This window comes from Chiloscyllium plagiosum, unplaced genomic scaffold, assembly GCF_037043375.1.
Source record: "Chiloscyllium plagiosum isolate Xiang-an unplaced genomic scaffold, Cpla_swu_hap1 HiC_scaffold_22, whole genome shotgun sequence".
NCBI lineage: Eukaryota > Metazoa > Chordata > Chondrichthyes > Orectolobiformes > Hemiscylliidae > Chiloscyllium > Chiloscyllium plagiosum.
In genome coordinates this window covers 29651125-29677465 of record NW_028270160.1, presented here as the reverse complement: position 1 = coordinate 29677465, position 26341 = coordinate 29651125, and the positions used below count along the sequence as shown (strand labels likewise).

Here is a 26341-nt window from a genome sequence, read left to right as displayed (position 1 = left end):
CTATATTGCTGAACAGCTGGAGAGCACCCTGAGTGAGGATTGTGAACTGTTGCCTGTTGTGGTCCACATGGATAGCAATAACATAGTTAGAAAAAAGGGATGTGGCGCAACAGTCAGAGGTTAGGAAGATAGGTAGGAAATTAGCAAGAAGAGCCTCAAATGTAGTAATCTCTGAATTATTCCCAGTACCACATGCATGCGATTATTCAAACGAGTAGGATAGAGTAGATTAATGTATGGCAGAGTTGGTGCAGAAGGAAGGGCTTTAGCTTCTAGGAACATTGGAATCAGTTCTGGTGAAACCTGTGTGGTTGTACAGCCTGGATGTGTTTCATCTAAACCAAGCTGAGACCAATTTTCTTGTCGGCGATTCATTCGTACTATTGGGAGGGTTTTAACTAACAGGCACCAGGAGTGAGGCTCGAAGGAAATAGCAATGTGCAAAGAATATTGGGAGACACAGATACTACTTGAGTCAGAAATAGTGAGATATTAGGTGGCTTTGGCATCAGAGGTAAGTGGTAAAGTCAAAATTAGAGTTCAGTGTCTCGATGCGAATGCAAGGTATCTGATAAATAAGATCGGTGAATTCCAGGAGAGCAGATAACCCTATGAAAATATGATGTGTGCCAATAGCAGAGGTTTGAGTCAAGAAATGATGGGGCTATGTATTAAATATGCCTGAGTACAAGTATTCAGGAAACATAAAAAGGAAAAAGTCTCACTACCAATGAAGGAGAATATTGTAGTGCTGGAGAGAAAGAATATCACACAAGGCTGAAGGACAAAATCTATTTAGCTGGAGCTAAGGAACAAAATAATGCAATTACTTGGCTTGTTGTAGTCTACCATCCACCAAGTTGTGAGAAAGATAAAGAACAAATTTCCAAAGGAATTACAAAGACATAAAAGAATTATTTAGTAGTAACAGAATGTTTATGTTGTCCAGGTATAAACTGGAATGGTGGTAGGATAAAGAGCTGAGGACGATCAAGAGTTCTGAGAAAATGTTCACAAAAAATTTCCACATCAGTATGTTTCTATTTCAATGAGAAAGGAGGAATTGGTTCTTGGAAAGGAGGCTCTTGGGAATGAGGTGTGCAAATTGGATCAAGTGTCAGTAGGCAAACATTTGGCTGCAGAATCATAAGGTTTAGGTTGGCTACAGAAAAGAGAAAGGAACAGTCTTGATCAAAAATAATTAATTAGATCCAATCTTCTATTCCTGAAGCTGGCTCTGGCCCAGATCAACTGAAATCAAAATGGAGCAGGTAAAACTGAAAATGAAAAATGGGTTACCTTTCAAGGTGAAATCTTTTGAGTACAATTAAGATATATTCCTACAAAAGGGAAAAAGTAAGGCAAGCAAATCCAGAGCTCCTTGGATAGTGAAAACAATAGAAATAAGATGAAGCAGAGAAATATGCTTATGACAGATGTCAGGTGGATAATACAGAACCTAGCTGAATGTTGAATTCTCACAGGATTACAAAAATTTGAGAAGTAAAGAGAATGACAAGAGACTGGCTGATAAAAGTGAATGCTAAAGTCTTCTTTAGGCATTTAATACAATAGTGTGGTTAAAGGAAGAGTAGGGTTAGAGGTCAAAAGGCAATTTAGTGAAGGCAGGGAGTATGGTTGAGGTGCCAGATGAATATTTTGCATCTATTTTTACCATGAAAGAAAACGCTGCACAAGTCTTGGTGAGAGCATAGGTAGTTCAGACACTTGAAGGGTTTAAAATTGATATAGAGATGGTAGTTAAAGTTGATAAGGCTCCACTACTGGATATGATATATCCAGGGATACAGAGAGAAGTTAGATTGGAAATTGTGGAGGCACGAGCCATAACTTTTCAGACTCCTTCAGACTCACGGACTGAGGAATTGCAAATGTTGCACACTTGTTTCAAAATGGATGTGAAGATCATCTTAACAAATGCAGACCAATCCCATTAACCTAAATGATAGAGATGATATTAGAAAAGATGTTTTGAAACAAAGGTAAATAAAAACTTGGCTAAATGCAGGTAAATTAGAGAAAAGTAGATAGATTTGTTAATGATGAATCATGCCTTGTTGAAATAACTTGATGACAATTTTAAATGAGGCCACAGGGTTGGTTATTGAGGGTAATGTATAGATGTGGCATAAATGGACTTCCAAAAGGTATCTGACAAAGTACCAGGCACAGATTTGGTCATGAAGCTAGAGCTCATGGAATAAAATAAATAGTAGCAGATTACTAAACTGGTTGGTGGTCGGAAACAATAGTGATGAAAGTTTGATGCAAACTGGAGGACAGTTATTATGAAGTTTCTGAGGGATTGGCGTTAGAACCCCTACATTATCTGACTTAGACTTCGTACAGGGTATAATTTCAAAATTTGCAATGAGAAAATAATTTTGAAACATGGTGAACCATAAAGAAGACAGTATAGACTTTAAAAAAGATATGGATAGGTTAGTGGTTTGCATAGACAAGTGGAAGTTGAAATCTAATGGAGGGAAATGTGAAATGATTCACTTTGGTCAAAGAAAACAGAGAGACAATACAAAATAAAGGGGATGATTCTAAAGTCGGTGCAAGAGCAGAGGGACTCTGGGTGCATATGTGCTTGAATCTTTGAAGGTGGCAGAGCAGGTTAAAATAGCAGTTAATAAAGCATTCAATACCCTGGGCTTTATCAATAGGAATAAAAAAGAAGCAACGACATTATAGTTAACCTGTGAGCAGAGGTGGAATTTAGAAAATTATTTTTAAAACTTGAATGCTTACTCAGGTTCCTGGCCATGGTGAAGCAGTTTCAAGAAAATCAGTTTTGACAAATCAATCACATAGCAATCCCTTGAGTGTCTTCCAGAACGCTGATGGTGTGATGCAGGAATGTTCACAAGCCCTGACCTTCTCATCCTTTCTATCTCTTTGATGCTGCAGCAGGCAACAGAATATAAGCACATGGATGATGATGGGATGGTGTAGGGGGATGAGCTGAGAATAGTTCACGAGTCGGCGCAACATCGAGGGCCGAAGGGCCTGGTCTGTATTGTTCTATATTCTCTATGTTCTAAGATTTCGAAGAGGCAGCTTTTATACACTTCCAGACTGATGGAGATCTTCTCAACTTCCGGCTTCTTCAGCCTCACACAAAGAGATAAAACAAAATTCATCCATGAACTTCTTTTCGCTGGTTACTGCATTCAGTCTGGCAACAATCAGTCAGACTTACAACATGGAACATCATGTGCTTCAGAAGTGGCATCACTCTTCAGTCAAAAGATCAGTTTAAAGAAAACTGAACTTCTATATCAGCCTGCTCCCCAAGAAAAATATAGATGACCATTGTCATCAAGGGAACCGAGATGAATAATGTCAAGCAATTTAGCCCTTTGGGATGCAACCATGGACATAGGCTTTTTTAAAATAAACAGCAATATCGCAGACACTGCACATGAGTGTGCAACAAATTCTGCCTTGAAGCACAGACCAAACTCAGTTTCAAAGCTATAGTCTTTCTGTATGATGCTGGGTCACAGAGCTGGCACCACCCTCATGCACAAACACTGATGTCTTGGAAACAGCTAGTATCACCAGCACCCCCTTACAAAGCCAACTGCACTGGACAGGTCACGTTGCTTAACAACTGGACAATAGTCACCAGCTCAACACCATGTATATTGAGCATGTACAGGTAAATAGAATAGAGGGACCCCACAGACTCCAAAGAAGCTGGGTGGGAGAATGAACTACGAGGATGTTGCAGAGATGCTTCACTGTGATCTGGACAAGTTAAGTAAGTTAGCAAATACATAACAAATGTGGTATAATGTGAATAAATGTGAGCTTACCCACTTATTAGCAAAAATAGGCAGGTAGATTATTAACTGAATGATGATCGATTAGGAAAGGGGGAGATGCACCAAGACATGGCTGTCCTCGTACAACAGTCGCTGAAAGCAATCGTGTAGGTGCAGCAGGCCATGAAGAAGAATTTTTTGTTCCAATTATACCGTGCTTTGGTGATACCACACCTGGAGTATTGTGTACAATTTTGGTCTCCTTATTTGAAAAATGATATTCTGGCTATGGAAGGAGTGCACATGGATTTATCAGACTGATTCCTGGGATGGCAGGACTGCCAAACAAAGAGAGACTGGATCGGTTAGAACAATATTCACAGGAGTTTAGAAGGATAAGGGAGGAATCTCATAGAAACCAAGAAAACTCTAAGAGGATCAGACAGTATAAATGCAGGAAGAATGTTCCCAATAACCGGGGAGTCTAAAACCAGGGGTCAGTCTATGGATATGGAGTAGCTAATTAAAATTGAGATAAAGATTAGATTAGATTCCCTACAGTGTGGAAACAGGCTCTTTGGCCCAACAAGTCCACACCGACGCTCCGAAGAGCAACCCACCCATTCCCCTACATTCACCCATCACTAATCCACCTAACACTATGGGCAATTTAGCATGGCCAATTCACCTAACCAGCACATCTTTGGATTGTGGGAGGAAACCGGAGGAAACCCACGCAGACACTGGGAGAATGTGCAAACTCAGATAGTTGCCCAAGCCGGGAATCGAACCCGGGTCCCTGGCGTTGTGAGGCAGCAGTGCTAACCACTGAGCCATCGTGCCACCCAAAATTGGTGAGATTGGTGAGCCCTTGGAGTTCTGCCACTAAAAGCCATTGAGGCCAAAACATTAAATGTTTTCAAAAAGAAGATTGACTGAGTTCTTATGGATAAAGGGATCAAAGGGATCAAATATGAAAGCATGATAAGGGTACTGAGTTGAATGATCAGCCATGATCACATTGAATGGTGGAAACTGCTTGGATGGCCAAATGGCATGCTCCTCTTCCTGTTTTCTCAGTTTCAATGTTTCAAGTCCCTCCCTGTGTGTCACATTGACCATGACCAGTGGGAATCACAAGTCATAGATTGTGATGCCTAGAGGTGCTACACTCAGTGTGCTATCATTGAGACAAAGTGAAGAGCTAGCAAAACAAAAGAAGGATCAATTCAATTCAATTATTCGCAGAGTAACTATACCAGCTGTGGATGAATCTGCCAGTCATTGATAGGTCTGACAATCCACTAGCAGACCTGCAACCAATAAATACAAGATTTCTTAAGTCTTTGCCTGTGAGGAATGTCAAGAGAGCTTGGGCTTAATTGTAGTATTGCATCTGGTTCTGGGTACCACACTTTTGGATGGATGTGAAGGCAGTAGAGACATTATTTTTGAGAATGTTTGCAGGGATGCAGAACATGTCCAAAAATTGGAAATGTTTTGTTTGGAGAAGAGGAGGTTGAGAGAGGATGTGATAGAGGTATTCAACATCATGAAAGGTTGAGATAGAATAAATAGGGAGAAACTGTTCCCATTGGTGAAAAGCTGGAGAACCAAAGGGCACATATTTAAGGTAATTGGCAAAATGAGAAACAACCTCGTCGAGTGGGAAGTGGTTAGGATCAGTATTGCACTGCCTGAGACTGTGATGGAGAAAGAGTCAATTAAGGCTTTGAAACAGAAATTGGATCATTATCCAAAAAGACTAAGGAGTGTCACTGGGTGAACTGCTTCTTCAGAAGGCCAGTGCAGACTGAACAGGCCAAACAGTCTCCTCTGAGTTGTGACCAATCTATTAGTCTACCTTTTGATCAAATTGGTGCAGCAGAGGGGAAGGTGATGATGAGAAGAAATAACTGAAAGACAAGATAAGTCTGAAAAATGATCAATATCTTTTTGAGTTAATTTAAGTTTTGTGATGCTTAATTCACAATTAAACTTTAGTATTTGCATTAATAAAAATAAGTTAGCTAATTTATGAAGCAAATGGACATATTTACAAGCTGTTTTGAAATGAATTGAAAAAGTAAAAGGCCATTTTGTCTGATAATTGTTTTAATTAATATCTTCTTCATCAAGAGTCTGGGAACTGATTACACCAGTCAACTTCATTACATTTTGTTGAATTATTTGAGGTAATTTACAAGAGCAGGAACATTTGCAAATAAGGTAAGATCACCACTATGACAGAGTTGGTGTGTGGTACACAAACACCAAAGCCAACTTGGAAACTAATGCCTCAGTCTCATAACATAAGACATACTAAACGTGCATCTATAACTATTATCAAAGCTGAAAAAAGAACAAGATTAGATTTCTATTACATTGAAAATTGTGACCTATTCTATGTTAACATTCTGAATGCAAACAATATGAAACAATGCTAAATCTAATCATGACAATATAGCTCAAGTGAATCTACATCCTGGGTAAATGATGTATAAGACTCAGAGCTCTCTCTTGTTTACATGGCAGTGGTGTCACCCAATAAAAAGCACAAGTTATTTTTCAGGGGTAAAGGTGCAGTAAAATTTGCCAAGACAATTGTGCATGAAGTTAACTGACACTTTAGGAACTTTAGATCTATTCATTTTCTTCCCCAGCTTTCTTCATATAATTCATTTTCTCTAATGTAAATCATTTTACTATATTCATGGTTAAAGGTTGTGCAGCATCCCTTGGTCTGAATAAAATTGTCACAATGATCAGGGTTTTATTATTGAAAAGCTCTTCAGATTGAAGTTGGACAGTTCTATCAAAGACATTAGAAATCTGAAATGCTATTTTTAAAAATCACATGTGACATCTGATTAGATGTTAAGTGAATCATTGAAAGCTACCTCTGCTTGCTTATTGTCAAACACATTTCCATGCTTGAGTAAAGTAACAATGCCATGAGCTCAAAGTCTTTTAACATTACTTACTTATTGCACATTGTACTTCCAGACATAAGTCCTGTGTTCAGAATAATGTCAGCACAGACTCACCTGATCACCCGTGGAACTGCTTTCATTTCCCATTGTGATTCAACTTCAGTGCCACAGAGGAAACGGGAAAGGGGGAAGAAAGGAAACTGAAAAAAAAATAGGAATGAACAACTCATATAATAATTGTATGTTAATGAGTGGGTGTTGTACAAATTGGAGGTGCAAACCAAACATTGGCTTGGAATAGAACAGAGAACAAGTAGAGGCTGTGAACTTTTTTAAACATTCAGCCAGTGGGAATCCTCAGTAAGGAAGGTTAAGAAAGACAGTTTGAAAGAGATTATTTTGAAATAAAAAACAATTCTAGAGATGGAATGCTTTATTCAGAAAAAAGACAATATCTAATGGTGATGTGTACGAATTCCAAAACAGAATATTGACATTTTAATCACATCATAACAGAATGCCAGTGTGGCCTCTGAGGTTCAGTTCTAATGGAATACCGAAGCAGTCATGAATGGAGTCAGAAGCCTCATTTGTTACATCTTCCAACTTTACCATTAACTCTGCAAATATATTTGAACTTTACATCAGCTTATTAAACTTGTTAGGGGAGTTCCTTCTCTGAGTTCAAAGAACTTTAACATATTAATGACTTAAGATGGCTCCTATGAGTGTATCCACCCAGCATAGAGAGAACTCATTCTGACAAATGAGAGACATTATTTGTGAACATAGTGAATACTCAAATACATTGCAAGCACAGACACAAAAAGAATAATTCATTTCACAAACCAGTTTAGAGATGCTGGACAAGATTACTAGTTTACATTTCTTGAAAATGGTTTAATTTTTCTATCATCAAAAACCTTCATACATCCTGAAGCAATAATGATCTTCCATCATTTTCTGTTAACTCCCATTAGTATGGTTCCCTGTGCAGTTTTACTGAAAAGACAGCAGGGATAGCTTTTATGCTTGCAATCTGTACGATTTTAAATATTGTCTCATTGTTTTTCATACCCATTGGCTTCTCTGGAATGATCATTTCATTCATAATATGTATGGAAATCTGTACTGAATATTTACTACCTTGCCTGTCAACTCTTTTGGCTCTTCATAATGATAATGTAAGAAACTCCATTATATAAAAACATAAGTCTTAATAACCAAGCACACCACTTCTGATATAATTGCAATGGATAAGTAGAAAAAAAATGTAAAGAAACCTTCAATTTACATTGGGTTTTTCATCCTTCGACATTTCAAAAAACAACATAGCAAATTTTGAAAGGCTGTCATGAAGGCAAATGATAATGAAGGCAAACCAAGGTAATGTTTACACAAATGCATTTTTCTGGAAGAAAATGAAGAATGAGTTAAATGTGATTTATTTAGTATTGAGTCAGAAAATTGAAATATACTTGGACCATGAAATTCAGTTGCAGACTGCTTCTGATGCTAGTGCCATGAAGATCAATATTTCAAAAAGTTTGGTTGACCCAATATTTGTTGTTGTTTGCTTCCTACCAACTGTAAAGTCTACCATGCAAGTATCTCCAGAGCTTACCTTTCATCTCTACACCTCAGCCAGAAAGTGTCGAAGGCAGCTACAATTCACCAATGTGGTGATTAAGCTGCTCCATCTATTTCAGCAGGTCCAACAGCTGTACAACACAGTCACTGACTTTCTACACTAACTGATACAGCTAATAGCAATGCCAATAATTTAAGATGTATGCCTTCATCCAAGAGGTGACAGAGACCCCGTAGAGAGGATCAGAGGCTTCCAAATGTCACCCTCTTACTTTCCAAATTTATTGTTACCTTTGGTTTTCACATAATTCAAACCTATATTTTCAAAATTTAGACACAGAATCTGAGACTCAGCATTTCAAAAGCAGCAACTTCTATTTGACTTCACACATTCATTCCATCAAGTATCTTGACCTTTGTAACATTTTGAGTACAGTGACCCTTGGACATTGGGACACAGGACTCAAAATGTTAACTCTGCTTCTCTCTTTCCAGATGCTGCTAGACTTGCTGAGTTTCTCCAGCACTTTCTGTTTGTAGTTCAGATTTCCAGTATCCTCAGGTTTTTTATTTTTACTTTGATCTTTTGTTTGACACTTGATTTGATACCTTGAATTTGCAGCTAATTTGTTGTTGAAAGAAATTAGTGACCTATAATATAAAATACTTACTGCTGAAAATAAAGAGGTAGCTGAAGCCTTTCATCTTGCACTCAAAGGACAAATACAAGAATGCAAATCTCAAACATGGTCACTTGAAATGTGGCAATCTGGCATTGGTCCCAATGAGTACATGATGAAAAGCTTAATCTACATATCTCTCTTTTTAGTAATGCTCAAGTTATATACCAAGTGACTGACAGTCTAAAATGTTTACAGATAAATAAAAAGACTGAGTCAGCTAATGCTGTTGCTATATATCATATGTCAAGTAAAATCTTATCAGGCCACCTAACAAATCATGCATTTGGTAATGGACACTCACCACTAGTAATGTCAGAAACTGATTAGGGGAACTTGTTGCCATGCATATATTGAATTTGCATGATTTTTTAAAAAAATGAACTCAGAATGTTCCTCAAGAGCAACATGTTAGAAGTAAAGTTTATGCATGACAAGCAAAATCAACTTGTGCATGGCCACAAGTTCCCCTAAATTAGCTTGTGATATTACTAGCGGCGAGTGTGCATTACCAAATGCTTGCTTTTTAAGTTGCCCTGAAAAGAGTTTATTTCACACGTGATATAATCTACAGCCTTGATTCTAACGATATTGTGTTGGCCGGTTCACGGTTTAATAAATTTATCTACACCATGGGGTCCCGTGTTCATTGAAGATGGAGTCACAGAGGAGTGAACAAATCATTTAGCACACTTGCCTTTGTTGGTCAGTGCATTGAATATCGGAGTTGGGATGTCATGTTGTGGCAGTACAGGGCATTGATTAGGCTACTTTTGGAACACTGCATTCAATTCTGGTCATCCTGCTAAAGGAAAGATGTTGTTAAACTTGAAAGGGTGCAGAAAAGATTTACAAGGATCTTGCCAGTGTTGGAGGGAGAGGCTGAATAGGTTGTAACTACATATGCACCACTCTGTGTGTGAAAAAGTTGTCCTTCAGATCCCTCCAAAGCTTTTCCCTTTCACCATAAGACTATATCTTCTAATTTGGATTCCTTTATCCTGGGGAAAAGTCCTTGCTTGTTCACCTTATCTATGCTCCTCATGATTTTATAAATCTCTGTAAGATCACCCTTCAGCTTCCTACGCTCCAGGAAAAAAACTCCCAAACTATCTTGTCTCTCTCGTAACTCAAACCCTCCAGTGTCAGTAATATCCTTGTAAACCATTTTTGCACTCTTTCCATCTGCAATTTTACTAATCATGCTTCTATGTTCTCATCCAAATTATTTATATAAATGACAAACTTCAGTGGACTCGGAACCAATCTTGCAGCACAGGCTTTCATTCTGAACAACAACTCTCTACCATTAAGCAATTTTGTATCCAATTGGCTAGCTTCCCTGGGTCCCACGTGATCTGACCTTGCCAAACAGTCTACCATGTGGAGCTTTGTCGAAGGCCTTGTCTACTACTCTGCCTTCATCTATGTTCTTGATCATTTCTTCCAAAACCTCAAACAAGTTTGTGAGACATAATTTCCCATGCACAAAGCCATGCTGACTAAGCCTAAACAGTCATTGCCCTTCGAAATGCATGAACATCCTGTCTCTCAGAATCCCCTCCAACAACTTACCTACCACTGACATCAGGCTCACCGGTCTATAGTTCCCTGGCCTTTCCTTATAGCCTCCCTCCACTCTTCTGGCAGCTCACAACTGGCTGTTGATGATACAAATATCTCTGCTCGGGGCCTCGCAGTTGCTTCCCACAATATCTTGCAATACACTTGATCAGATCCTCGGGTTTTATTTACCTTTATGCATTTTAAGAGCTCCAGGACTCTTCTTCTGTAATATGGACCCTTTTCAAGACATCATTATTTATTTCCCTGAGTTTCCTAGCTTTCATGTCTTCCCCACAGTAAATAGTGACACCAAATATTCATTTAGGATCACACCCAGGTCCTTTGGTTCCATATATAGATGGCTTTGTTGATCTTTAAGGGGTTCTATTCTCTCCCTAGTTATTCTTTTGCCTTTAATATACTTGTAGAATCTCTTTGGATTCTCCTTAACTGTATCTATCAAAGCCATCTCATGTCCTCTTTTTGTCCTCCTGATTTCCCTCTTAAATGTACTCCTACATCCTCACATTCGACAAGCGGTTCACTTGACCCCAGCTGTCTATATCAGACATTTGGCTCCTTGTTTTTCTTGAGCAGAGCCCCAATATATGTAGTCATCTAGTGTTCCCTACTACTGCCAGCCTGCCCTACATGCTAACAGGAACATAGTGTCCCTGAACTCCCATTATCTTGCTTTTGAAAGCCTTCCATTTGCCAGAGTCCCTTTACCTGTGAACAGCCTCCCCCATCAACGTTTGAAAATTCCTGTCTGATATCATCTAAAATTGGCCTTACCTCAATTTAGAACATTAATTTATGGACCAGGCCTGTCCTTTTCCATAACTATTTAAAAACTTGTAGAATTATGGCCACTGATCCAAAAGTGCTCCCCCCAATAGCACCTCAGTCATTTGCCCTGCTTTATTTCCAAAGAGTAGGTCGTGCTTTGCCCACTTTGACATTAGGCCTTTGACATATTGATTGAGAAACACACTTAACAAATTCTTCCAGACTCAGTCCCTAACATTATGGCAGCCTCAGTCTATATTTGGAAAGCTAAATTCCCCTACTATTACAACCCTAATATTCTTACAGCTATCTGCGATTTCCCAATATATTTGCTCCTCAATTTCCCACTGACTATTGGGGGGCCTATAGTACAATCTGATCAAAGTGATCACCCCCTTCTTATTTCGTCAGTTCCACCCATTTAGCTTCACTGGATGATCCCCCAAGAATACCCTCATTTAAATAGTGCCAAGATGTTTTCCCTAATCAAAAACACTACTTCTTGTCCTCTCTTGCCTCCCCTTCTCTCCTTCCTATAGCATCTGTACTCGGAACATTGAGCTGCCAATCCAGTCCCTCCCTCAGTCATGCTTCTGTAATAGCTATCAATATCCCAATCCTACGTTCCCATCCATGCACTAAGTTCATTTGCCTTACTTGTCAGGCCTCTTGCATTGAAAAAATGCATTTATTTCATTAGTCTTTCCTCATTCTCTGCCATGTTCTTGACTCTCTAATCTATTTCATTTACTTTCTTTAACTTCTGTATCAGCCTCAGTGTTATCTCCTGTTTTGCTATTGCTGAGGGTCTCATGCCCCCTGCTAAACTAGTTTAAATCCTCCAGAGAGTTTGATATGGATGTATCACAGTGCCAACAAAGATCAATTTAACTGATTGTTTTCAATTTTTATTCTATATATAGATTTCCATTGTTTAATAATCTGATAAGTTTGCAAATACATTGGAATCAAAGCAAGCAATCACATTGGTAATACTGGAATGATCCATGGTTCTTCATAACACCTCACCATTACTGCAAATTAACGTGGGAAATTAGAAAAGAATGGAGAAGGAATGACTATCACAATGAGAAAACTGAAAACAATGATAACTATTTATTCAAATGAGAAATCAACATACCCAAGCTACCATAACAAGTGATTGAGTTTATGTGGTTACTTAGCTATTCAGAGCTGAAAATGTGTTGCTGGAAAAACGCAGCAGGTCAGGCAGCATCCGGGGAACAGGAGAATCGACGTTTCGGGCATAAGCCCTTCTTCAGGAATGAGCAAAGTTTGTCCAGCAGGCTAAGATAAAAGGTAGGGAGGAGGAACTTGGGGGAGGGGCGTCGGAAATGTGATAGGTGGAAAGAGGTCAAGGTGAGGGTGATAGGTCAGAGTGGGGTGGGGGCGGAGAGGTCAGGAAGAAGATTGCGGGTTAGGAAGGCGGTGCTGAGTTCGAGGGATTTGACTGAGACAAGGTGGGGGAGGGGAAATGAGGAAACTGGTGAAATCCGAGTTCATCCCTTGTGGTTGGAGGGTTCCTAGGCGGAAGATGAGGCGCTCTTCCTCCAACCGTTGTGTTGTTGTGATCTGGCGATGGAGGAGTCCAAAGACCTGCATATCCTTGGTGGAGTGGGAGGGGGAGTTGAAGTGTTGAGCCACAGGGTGGTTGGGTTGGTTGGTTGGTCCGGGTGTCCCAGAGGTGTTCTCTGAAACGCTCCACAAGTAGGCGGCCTGTCTCCCCAATATAGAGGAGGCCACATCGGGTGCAGAGGAAGCAATAGATGATGTGTGTGGAGGTGCAGGTACTTAGCTATTCAGTGTGATAAAACATCAACGCTAAGGATGCAAGGATATTCCCACAATTCTCACATAGAATTGCACAAAATTTAACTGCAGAATGATGTCATCTGGAGCAATAACTCTAAGCAGGTGCTTCTACTCCATATAGCCTCCTTTCATATTATTTCCTCTCATCAATTCAATAATATCTTCCTATTCCTTTCTCCCTTATGTACTTTTCCAATTTCCACTTAAATGAACTCAAACTGTTCCATGCATTAAGTCCACATTGTTGTGAATTCCATATTGTTACCAATATCTCTGTTAAGACGTTGCTCCTGAAATTCTTTCAGGATTTATTACTGACTTTCTGATACTTATGTCCTCTGAATTTCAGATTGCCCCAGAAGACGAAGCACTGTCTTATGTTTAACTTATTGAACCAAATACCTCCAAAAAGTCACCTGTCAGACTTTTCCTTTCCAGTGAAAGGAACTATAGCTTGCCCTGTCTTTCCTGATGGCTATGCTCTCTGAAGTTTGGCATCACCTTACAAATGTATTTGCACTTTTTTCACTGATTCTAGATTATTTTCATGATATGGAGTCTAGGACTGTGCATAGTGTGCCCTGACAAAAATAATGAGTCTAACTCAGGTGGTGCTCTGTAACCAACTTTATAAACATAACCATCTTGAGTAACTGATTTGAATAAAACCAAGGAGCAACAATGAAATGGAAGATGATTGACTCAGTAATGCTGAATTTCAGACTTTCACACGCTTCAAGTGATATTAATGATGACCTGGGAGCAAGATGTCCATGAAATCCTCTTATGATCCCAGCTGATCTTATCACTGGAAACCTGGCTTGATAGGTCATTTTTGTTCCTTTTATTAGGTGTTACCAAAATGGTAATTGACTGAAACATAAGATTGCAATTCTGCCACCTTGGCAAAATAGAATTAGTCAAGCTATTTATGTATAACACAAATTTAAAGATTTCAAAGCACATATTTATAGTACTCAACCGTGGAGAGAATTCACTTCTCTATCATATCCACAGGGCTTAAATTAACTGATACTTCAATTCCCAGTCTTGAGAATTTGATAGTCTCTTCCTTAAGTGTTCTCAGAACTGACTTTCTCAGCTTCAAATAATCTCTCCAAGGGTGTACCCAACAATTCTGGAAATTTTCAAAGTAAACTCTTTACACTGAGATAATCTATTTCTTAGCAGTTCTAAACTATCACGTTTCTTCAGGATCAATTGTTTTAAATATTCAGCTCCAATCAGAACTTGTGCAAAATTGAAATTAAAATTGCTTTCTGAGCAGTGGGTGTTTCTGTAAGCTTAAAAAGAATCTGGATCCTTTAAACAGAAGCCTCATGCACCACACTGTTTACTTTCTTCACTCAGAAAAACTCTTCCAATTTAAGCAAATTCCTATTCGCTTGCAAGAACTCCCTCTCCCTATTGTTTTCTTAATAAACCACAGCTTCATAAAGACATGCAATTTAATCATTAAACACCGCCAGTCATGTGGACCAAATCCAACATAGCACTAATTCAAAATTCAAACTCAAAAATAAATTGTATTGAAATACCCATAAAAAATTACACATCTTAATTCACTATCCATTCAACAAATAAATGGTACGGATGAAAGAAAATTGATTAAAAATGTAGAGTATTATGAAAAAATATCTTATAGGTTTTACCTTAATATTGATGTTAGTTCTGTGAAAACACCATTCACTATCTTTTATTCTTCTTGCAAAATGTTTGTTTGTTTTCAAATGGGTTTCCTCAATCTTACCTAAACAATACATGCCTTCAAACTCATCCTATAACACAGAATTCTGTCTCCTAACCAGAGATGCACTTTAAAACATGCAATTAATTTTTTTTTAGCCATTATTGTTTATTTTCTTTTTAGTCAAATTTTGCCATTTCTGTCACGTTTCCAGCTTTTGTTTGTCTTATGAGAAGAAATTAATCCCTGGATCATTGGCACCCTTTAATCACATAATAATGGATACAGCTGACAGAAAGATAATTCATACTTCAGATTTATTGCTTTTTCATTTTTTGTTCATTTGTGTTATTACTCTTCTAGATAGTGAAATAGTTTTTCAATTTTATAAAAAGTACCTTCATAAAGCTAATGTAATTTACTATCAAAATACAACGTCTAAGTAGGCTACATCAAAATTCTGTTTAATTCAAGACAGAGAAATAAAACAAGATCAGGTTGAAAAACAGATCTGTGCACAGTTAAAATTATTTTTGATGCAGAATGTATCCAGGACCTGCATACCCCTCCAATAGTTTTGAAATTCATTAACTGACCATCAATTAATTTATATTATATATGTCAATCACAATTTGCTCTGTTTGATCCATTGATCAGATATAGCTTGCTGTCATGAGAGCAAAATATGTTGAACAAGTGTAACAAAAAATGTCTGACATGGGAAAAAATAGGCTATATGCTTTAGAAAAGGAGGATTATTCCAATTTATAAGAAAGCACAAGAGATAATATACAATAATTTCTAGTAACATTATTCAAGTGATGCTGAAGATCTTGGGTGAAGAGATTTTACAATGAATGGAGCAACAAGAATTGGAGAAAATCATTGTTATGTATGCAAGGAAACTTACAACTGACTACTTTGTATTTAATTATATTCTTGTTATTTACGAATATGTAAAAAGACACCATTGTTTGAAAATTAAAACATATGTAAAAATAAATGTAGTATAACTAGAATTACGTCTTATTTCAGAGTGATAGAGTTGTACAGCATGGAAGCAAGCCTTTTGGACCAACCTGTCCTTGCCAACCAGATATCATAAATTAATCTAGTTCAATTTGTCAGCATTTGTCCCATATCCCTCTAAACTGTTCCTATTCATATACACATGCAGATGTATTTTAAATATTGTAAATGTACCAGTCTCCACCCTCTCCTCAGGCAGCTTATTCCATACATGCACCACTCTCTGCATGAAAAAGTTGGCCCTGAGGTCCTTTTTACATCTTTCTCCTCTAGCTTTAAACCTATGCCCTCTAGTTTTGGACTCACTACCCTCGGAAAAAAGACTTTGGCTTTTCACTCTATTCATGGTCCTTACGATTTAGTCAACCTCAGACTTCAAGGCTTTGGGGAAAATAGCCCAGTCTATTAGCCTCTATAGCTCAAACCTTCCAACCCTGGCAACATTCTTGTAAACATTTTTGCACGCTTTCAAGTTTAACATGTTTGACTACCAAACAATACAGCATAGAAGGATGCCCTTTGGCCCATTGTGACGATGATAGCTCCTCAACTGAGATATCCAATAAGCCCCACTGTTCAATTTCAGAAATCCCAATGGTGAAAGGAGAAACTGGAGTTAACAGTTACTCAATGTTACATTTATTTACAGAGTGAGATAACAAAGCACAAACCTTCTAACACAATTCAATCAGTTTCAATACACTCTGTTTGTGAAACCTAAATTGTGACCCTGCACCAACAAACTCTCTCCAAAGCTTTCACATCCTTCTGTTTGTGTGGCAACCAGAACTGTATACAACATTCCAAATGTGGCCAAACTAAAGCTCTATACAGCTGCAACATGAGCTGTAGTTCCATCCAACACCCAGTCCTCCCCATTACCACCTACCTTTATCCTGGAGAATGGAACATCAACACAAAACTGTTTCAATGATTTGAAACCTACCATGATATTCACACAGACATTTCAGAATGTGTTTCTTTTTGAGATGGTGTGGTTTTGAGTCATATAAAAGGCTCACAGTTTCACTCTTACTTTCAATCAACAAAGAAATGAGAATAATTAAAATAACATTTTTCACATTTTTAGTGTTATGTCTTTGCTTTTGAAATACTTCTGTAATAGCTAAAATGGGATTTCATATTACTACCATTTATTGTGATCTCAACATATTCCAGGGATAGATTATAGCACTAGTGTCCCATTGTGCCATTATTGTTTTGTGACACTGGTGGTGCTAACCTATTATATTGAATCATTTATTTTGAAATGCTTCATTCAAAGTGTGAATGTGTTATATTGTAATCAAACAGGAATGTGTTAGTTTTCCTGACTCTTTCTTACACTTACAGCCACTTCAACAAATGTGACAACAGTGATTTACCTCGTGACTGGCAGTTCTGTGCTGACTGTTGAAGAATTCATGGTGTTTACACAATTCCCAAATGCCAAATAGGTTTATGATTCCAGTATAAATCTCAAAATCCCCCAAAAAACAATATAGCTAGATATATCATATGGGAATTGAGCAGATAGTTAAATCTTAAAATGGCTGTGCTGATACATTACATGGGGCAAAAATGAAAAAATAAAGTAGAAAAGATTTACTATTTTATACGTTAGCTGATATATTACATGTATCTTGGGGTTCTGTATAAATACCCATGGGATAATTGTGTATCTTCATTGAGCTATAAAATAGATTGCCATTGCAAGATAGGCCAAAAGCATCTGTTACATTAAGTGAATGTGAATATATGGTTCACAGTGGCTCTTGATTTTGTTCATACAGAATGAAGGAATTCAAACTAATTTTAGCAATAATCTTGATAGGAATTTCCATCATCATTTTCAAGGACTCATGTTTGCAAGCATTTCACATTGTTGCTGCTTTCTGTGTTTTCTAGTTGCAAGTCCACAATTACAGGGTTCTTTAAACAGTCTGGTTTTGTTTTATTTTTTGAAATTGTGATCACTTGCTTCATTGAGTATTGATATTAGACATGATCTGCAAATGAGATCTGAATGTTTTACATAATTAGTAGGCACACCAAGAAATAAATAATGTCAGGTAATAAGCTGATCTCCAACATCAGAGTAATCAACTTAAAGGAAAAGCTTGATTAAAAAGGAGTCCTTAATCTTGACAAGAAATGTTTGCAAGAAAGTATTTAGATGAAGATCAGCAGGATAGAGAAAATAAATTTCATGTAATACTTTCAAGGGCAACAGAATAATGCATCATCTCTCTAATTTGACATTCTTCACCTCTGAGTCTGAACAGATAAATTGAGAGCTAGTTAGAAATGTCACAACTTACTGCAGTATGACTTTTAGCTAACTGTTGATATTTAAACTGATACATGATTTGTTTATAAATTCATTGTGTTTATTAAATTACGCAGTTTTCTTAATTCAGTTTCCTAATTTCAGCACTATTATCCCCTCGAGACTGATTACTAAACTTAGTGATTTCGGACTAAGCCCCATTCTCTGCAACTGAATTCTTAGCTTCCTGACGCACAGTCCACAATCAGTGAAGATTGGGGACAAGATTTCATCCTCACTAACACTCAACACTGGAGCCCCCCAGGAGTCCGTACTCAGCCCCGTACTGTACTCGCTGTATACCCATGACTGCGTCGCCAAATACCAGACTAATGCCATTTACAAGTTCGCTGATGACACCACCATAGTCAGTCGAATCTCAGATGGCGATGAAACAGACTACAGACGGGAGATGGAAGATATGGAAAAACAGTGCACTGAGAACAACCTACCTCTCAATGCCGACGAAACCAAGGAACTCAATATTGACTTTCGGCAGGATGTTATTCATGTCCCCTACACATTAACAGCACAGAGGTGGAATGAATGGAGAATGTCAAGCTCCGGGGAGTGATCATCAACAATAAACTTTCTTGGATTCTTCATGTGGACGCACTGGTTACAAAGGCCCAACAACGTCTCTTCTTCCTCAGGCAGCTAAGAAAATTTGGCGTGACAGCGAATACTCTTGCCAACTTTTACAGGTGCGCCATCTGAGCATTCTTTCTGGATGTATCACTACCTAGTATGGCAACTGTACCATTCAAGATGGGAGGCGGTTACAGATAGTGGTGAACTCGGCCCAGCCAATCACAAAGACTAACCTACCATCTATAGAATCTATCTACCAGGCCTACTGTCAAGGAAAGGCTGCCAGCATTCACAAAGATCCATTCCACCCTGGCAATACTTTTCTACAATCTCTACCATTGGGGAGAAGGTACAGAAGCCTGAACACACACACCAGCCAGTTTTAAAACAGTTTCTACCCTACTATTGTTAGGGTAGAAACTGTTAGCATTTGCCTGTACCTATGTTTTTGGTTTGCTGCTGTTTACCTGTTATTTACTTATCTGTGCTATTTAACTATGTGATCTGCCTGTATTGCTCACAAGACAATGCTTTTCACCGTGTCTCAGTACACATGACAATAAATTCAATTCAATTCATTAATTCTCTTGAAGGTCTTTTTCTCCTTTACCCACTTTTAACAAAAACTATTGTTAGAAAAGGCACTTGATTATTGATCTTTGAGGATTCCTATTTAAAACAATTGTGGTCTGTGGTTCATTTAAAAAAGGACCTGAGACATATCAGATTTTTTAAAATGGTCACTTAAAAGGATATTGGGATTTGTTTAAAGGTACTCTACGTTCTGGAAATCACATGGCTTAAGATAATTGTTTGCACTTATTCACTGAAAATCACATGCCTGAATTTGCAATTTTGTTTTTGATAAGGTTGAGAGTTCAGTCTGGGCACAGCCTGCTGAGAAAGAGAGAGAGAGAGAGAGAGAGAAAAGCCACCTACCTCATCCGATGTCCTTCTGAGAGAACAAAAACCCAGATCCAGTTGATCTCTAGAATAGCCCTCTGATATTTCAGCAATTCTTGAATGAATTGTGTTTGAAGATCCCAGTGACAGCCTCCTCTGTTTTGTGATTCCCATCCTCTTAAGCTAGGATCTTGACTGACAGTAACCTTGAGCATTTCACATTGTCTTTTTTCCCCTTCAAGAATTTATAATTGTGTGCAGGTAAAGGGAGACTTTATAAAGGGATGAGGACTTTAGCTTGTCATGTTATAGGCAATGGTTTATATCCATTTACCTGTAGCTAAAATCGAATTTCTTGCAATGAATAATAAATCTTGATCAGCACAGAAACCTGGTCTGTGCTTTCTGACCTGAAAATGAGGTAAGTTGGGATATTATGTGTACATTAAAAGAAATCTGTAATATTTGGTATGACTCTGGGAATAGTAGCGTTTAATATATGGCATGTTACTTCAGTGGGTCACTACAAACATTAAATTTGTGTTGCAAGTAGTGGAGTAGTAGGATCAGAGAAACTGCATACTCCTCCTGAGTTGGTACCGTGTTATTTAGTATAAAGTGGAAAATGTTACTATATATATTCACATCTATAGTAACATTCCTTTACTTTTCCATTGTTCATTCTTTAAGCATGAATCCAACTACGCAATACTAGTGCTTTAGTAGTGGCAAAATATATCAGCTTCAAGTCATTGTTTATTGCTAAGATGTCACAGCCATCACCATGGATACCATACTTTTTTTAATTACCACCATAAGATCTGCTCCAATAATCCAAAAAGCTGATTAAATCAAACAACTCTAGCTAAACTAATGTGGCCTGACTAATTTATATTATTACCAGTTGGCCTCATTTTGCATATCAAAGTGAAAGCAAAGTTGTTTAAAATTATAATATTGACCTTACAGGATAACTATTTGTTCAGTGATGCAGGCTAATATGAACTAATGAAATAATGCCTGCAGAGCTGTTTCCTTTGAAGGAAATTTAGTTCAAAGAATGCAGTCAGTTCTGTTCATTACAGACTTCATTTGCTGTTTATTTTCTCCTAGTCTGTTTTCTTGGCTCTTGTTCTCATTTCTCTAACCACAGAAATGTAACCAACTAAGAGAAAAAGAATGATCCTCTTATATCCCACGCTTTATTGGTTGACCATATAACAGCAATGTCGAGACTTATGATTTGACATCTAAGTATCATGCACAAGGACTAATAAGGTGAATTTTCATCTCAGCTTACTTTCGAACTTGTTGAATTTTTTTTTGGATAGCCAAGTTTATACTGGAATCATTCCAGTGTATACACAACAGTTTCACAAGTGTAAATCTTTCCAGAATGCTCAATAGCATAAAAATATTCAAAATGTTGCCCTAAAAAGCTTTTGTCACTCTGAATTACATTTATGTTGCATTTTTCTCTGATGCTTACTCCTACTAATTTGATTCTTCCAAAGCTACAAGCTTACTTCTGACTGAAATATCTCTGTATAACTTCAAAAATGAAATGTCTGTTACTTGGAAAGGTAAGAGGCAACTTGGTTGAAACATATAGGGCTGATGCCTACTGGAAATCGGCTGTCATTTTTGGCAAGTTTAATGGGTAGTTTATCTTAGTGAGCCCAAGTGAGTTTTCACACACTATCTTCCTGAACTTTCCTCATTACTGATACACTACATATCCCTATGATACACCACGCATTGTATTTTCCCACATGCTACAGATAGCAGTGTTGGCCACCAACAGCAGGAAGGTCTTTAAAGCTCTGCCATGCTCCAAGTCAAGCACTGGCAGTCTGTGGCTACCTTGCACATTTCCTGTTAATTGCTCCAGACTTGTCAGTCAGAGGAAAATTGGCTTCCAGTTTTGGTGACTGCCACCTTGGGGTCCTGCTGAATGGATGTTGCTTGCATTTTCTGCCCATGGAGCGGGTCCTGTAATGTGTCTTGCTTCAATATTTGGTCAAAATTGGGACTTTTAGCTCTCAATGTCAGGAATCTCCTCACTGCCTATCTCATGTGATTCTCCCACCTCCCATCTTCCTTGTCGATGCCCATTGTTTGGTACCTGGGAGGATTCTGTCCTTGGTGCAGTGATATGTACATCAGAAAGAAAGTTTGAGGATATTAACTCAATGAAATGAAGGAATTGTGAATTGGATCCAAGTCAGGATGGTGTTGCAGGTGGCTGTTTTCCTATGCATAGAGTCATAGAGTCATAGAGATGTACAGCACGGAAACAGACCCTTCAGTCCAACTTGTCCATGCCGACCAAATATCCGAAATTAATCCAGTCCCAACTGCCAGCACCCAGCCCATATCCCTCCAAACTCTTCCTATTCATATACCCATCCAGATGCCTTTTAAATGTTGCAATTGTACTAGCCTCCACCACTTCCTCTGGCAGCTCATTCCATACACACACCACCCTCTGCATGAAAACGTTGCCCCTTAAGTCTCTTTTATACCTTTCCCCTCTCACCTTAAACCTATGCCCTCTAGTTCTGGACTCCCCTACCCCAGGGAAAAGACCTTGTCTATTTATCCCATCCATGCCCCTCATATTTTGTAATACTCTATAAGGTCATCCCTCAGCCTCTGAAACTCCAGGGAAAACAGCCCCAGCCTATTCAACCCCTCCCTATAGTTCAAATCCTCCAACCCTGGCAACATCCTTGTAAAACTTTTCTGAACCCTTTCAAGTTTCACAGCATCTTTCTGATAGGAAGGAGACCAGAATTGCTATAAATATTCCAACAGTGGTCTAACCAACGTCCTGTACACCTGTAACATATCCTCCCAACTCCTGTTCTCAATACTCTGACCGATAAAGGAAAGCATACCAAACGCCTTCTTCACTATTCTATTTACCTGCGACTCCACTTTCAAGGAGCTATGAACCTGCACTCCAAGTCTCTTTGTTCAGCAACACTCCCTAGGATCTTACCATTAAGTGTATATGTCCTGCTACGATTTGCTTTCCCAAAATGCAGTACCTCATATTTATCTGAATTAAATTCCATCTACCACTTCTCAGCCCATTGGCCTATCTGATCAAGATCCTGTTGTAATCTGAAGTAACCTTCTTCACTGTTCACTACGCCTCCAATTTTGTTGTCATCTGCAAACTTACTAACTATACCTCTTATGCTCACATCCAAATCATTTATATAAATGACGAAAAGTAGTGGACCCAGCACTGATCCTTGTGGCACTCCACTGGTCACAGGCCTCCAATCTGAAAAACAACCCTCCACCACCACCCTCTGTCTTCTACTTTGAACCAGTTCTGTATCCAAATGGCTAGTTCTCCATGTATTCCGTGAGACCTAACCTTGCTCACCAGTCTCCCATGGGGATCTGCTAAGTGATGCTCGATGGCACTATCGGTGACCGTTTCCATCAATTTGCTGATGTCTGAGAGTGGATTTATAGCATGGTAATTGGTTGGGTTGAATTTGTCCCGCTTTAAGTGAATAGAACACATCAGCGCAATGTGACATATTGCCAGGAAGATGGTAGTATTATACCTGTACCAGAACAGCTTGACATGTGGCATAGCTAGCTGTGGAGCACAAGTCTTTTGTCAGAGAATTGATGTTTCAGGCATAAACGTTTCATCAGGAGAGGCCTCAATCCTGATGAAGGGCTTATGCCCAAAACATCGATTCTCCTGCTCCTCGGATGCTACTTTGACCTGCTGTGCTTTTCCAGCACCACACTCTCAACTCTGATCTCCAGCATCTGCAGTCCTTACTTTCTCCTACAAGTCTTTAGTACTGTCGCAAGATGTTGTCAGGGTCCATAGCCTTTATTTTTAGTTTGAAGTTTCTTGAAATGCTGAATTGCATTGGCTGAAGACCGGTTTTAATGATGCTAGGAATATCAGGAGGATCCCAAGGTTCAATCATCTGCCTGGCACTTCTGGCATGTCTGCAGTTGCGCAAGTGTAATAAGCAAGTCACAGGAGCTCATCCCATCATGGTTGAAAAGTGTGTCATCCTTACATTGACTTCAGTACATAATCACAGAGTATGCAGAGATTTCCAGCGATCATGTCAAAGATGTTACAATGGCAGATATGCTGTCATTCAGACACCAAAACACCAACCAGGCATTTGGGCTTTGGGTGGTTGAGGGTATTGTATTGCCTCAAATTTTATTTACTTTACCGAGTCTAAGATCTAATCAAATTATTGGTGATAAAGGATAGATCACTTGTGAGGCCTGGGAAGAAAAGGCTCTTGCCTTCCATAACAAAAGTTAGTTTATTGCATGATAGCAATTGATATAAGTTATGATGTTTAGCTAAGCACAATTATTTAAAACTATCAGGAGCCAGAGATGCTAGACTGCCAGTTTCTCCACCCAGAGACTATGACATAATTAGACTGGGTGAAACACAATATAACTTCAATGTCAATTCTTTCAGAGCCATTACCTTATGCAACATAACCAACAACTTTCAGCAATCCCATATCTAGTGTAACAAGCAGTTTTCTTTGCATTGTGGAGCTGGACACAAATGAATGTATTACTGGAACCTTCTCCTCCAGTAGATTCACCCTTCGGCTTCTCTGCATTCAGTTTTCACTGCTGCTCACTGAGCTGTCATTGTCTAACTACCTAAGTCACATGAGTGCCAATCTCTCTTCTACTGCATGAGAGGAATAACACGTGTTTTGGTGCATCTTCAGGAGGATTGTCCTCCTCACTCCTCCAAACTATCTTCTTCAAATGGTCCTTGCTGCTGAGAGGAATGTGGTTTGAAGAGAAAAGAGATGTGTTTGGGTGTCATTGAATAGCTGGATATTAAAAGTCTTGAAAATTTAGCTTGAAATTGTGAAGGTTGCTGAATATTCTGTTTCTCAAGACATTGCCAGTTTCATTAATATCCAACCCTTCTTGATGTTCTTGGGTGCTGGCCATAATTGTCTCTTCACTATCTTATACCTCTCATTTGAATTATTCACTTGCCTATCCTGCAGAAAGAGAGGTCATAAATTTGTGAATTGTGGTCAAAAAGTAAGTTGATATTTATTTATATACTGCATGTGTTGGGAGGTAGTGAAAAAGCAAAATGCAATGAATTTGGGAGTTGATTAAATTTCTTATGTGTTACCTAAAGTAGGAGTTTTAGGAAGAATAACTAGTTGTCCATGTATTAAGATGCAAAGAAAATTTTATTGGTGCATGTTGCAAAGAGAGTACAGGAACACATTTGTATAAAATAAGAAATAAACATGCTGCCACTTTGATTCTGTCGTCTATCATAGTGATAAGGCACTCATTGAGAATGGTGTGGAGGGGGTGAAAGAAGTATTATGGCAGAGTGATAGAAATTCATCATTGCTGCACTTGATCATTGAACCTCTTGCCACACTCAATTGCTCAGTGATGTTGTTGGCATTGACTGCGTCCAGATCGATATGCGTGGCCTGGTTTGGTCCTATGGTTTTCGGGGAACAATGTCTTCTCATCTTGCTGTAATCTTTTACTCAGGAACTCGAAGGTGGGATCAGAAAAATCAGAGGTGGTCCTCCAACACATTCCTGACGCCATCACTTTGAGCAATGCAGTGACATTCAAAGCTCCTTTAAGCAGAGCTTTCCTGATTGATATAGGCTTTAGGGGCTCAACTGAATTCTGCACTGCCCATATTAGATGAGACATGGAAGCCAAAATTAACTCACTTTGATGACATCATGGGAACTTTCTGTACAGCAGGACTCCATTTCGATTCACATTATAAGTTAAAATCAGTGCTATAATCTAAACTATGATCTAGTGAGAAGTATTTTGCACTCTTTTTCAAAGGTCATGTAAGGGTGTGATATTACCGGTAAGTTGAAATACGAGAACAAGTATTTTCTGTTTGATCCCTGAGCTAACTATATAGAATTAAATAGACTGTTGGGCACAGTAGCATGTAATTTAAGTCAACTGGTGCCAGTGTTTATGCTCCAAAACAAACTTTGTTCACCCTTGCTCAACCAGAAGATCCTTCAATTTATTTCTCCTTCATATATTTATCTGGCTTCCACTGAGCTGCACCAATGCCACTTGGCTCAACAACTCTTTATGGTGTTGGGGTCCATTTCTGACCATCCCCTGAGGAAAGAAGTTTCTTCTGAGTTGTTTATTTGATTTATTCAGGACTATCTTCTTTTTGTTGCCAGAGTGTTGGACTCCCAACAATTCCCCTGAAGTCTCCCTCAGACTTCCCTTTCCAAGAGGAAGGAGCCCCAGTCTGTTAGTTTTTCCTTACAGTCATAACCTCAATTTGGATATAATGTTTTGTAAACTTAATTGCACCTTCTCCTGTACCTCCCTATCCTTTGCACAGTACTCTAAGTAGACAACATAGTACTTTAAATATAGTACAATTACATAGATATTACTCAGATAAAGGTACATATAAAGTTATAAATGAGCTAGAAAATATGAGGGATCACCCACAGGAATGTTCTGAAATATCAATTTGGAGAAAGCTATCTGGAGTAAAAATCAAAAAATATTACAATATTCTCAAAAGC

The 26341-nt window shown here is 38.5% G+C and overlaps 1 protein-coding gene across 11 annotated transcripts in view; it reads right to left on the bottom strand.

The window, feature by feature from the left end:
- LOC122547955 (uncharacterized) overlaps window positions 1-26341 on the bottom strand; it is a 281415-nt gene that overhangs the window by 234563 nt on the left and 20511 nt on the right. For all 11 annotated transcript variants that reach the window (XM_087998904.1, XM_087998907.1, XM_087998903.1 and 8 more), the window contains exon 2: window positions 6845-6930. In XM_087998904.1, coding sequence (XP_087855030.1) covers window positions 6845-6877 — 33 coding nt within the window. In that variant the 5' untranslated portion in view covers window positions 6878-6930. The remainder of the gene's footprint in view (window positions 1-6844; window positions 6931-26341) is intronic.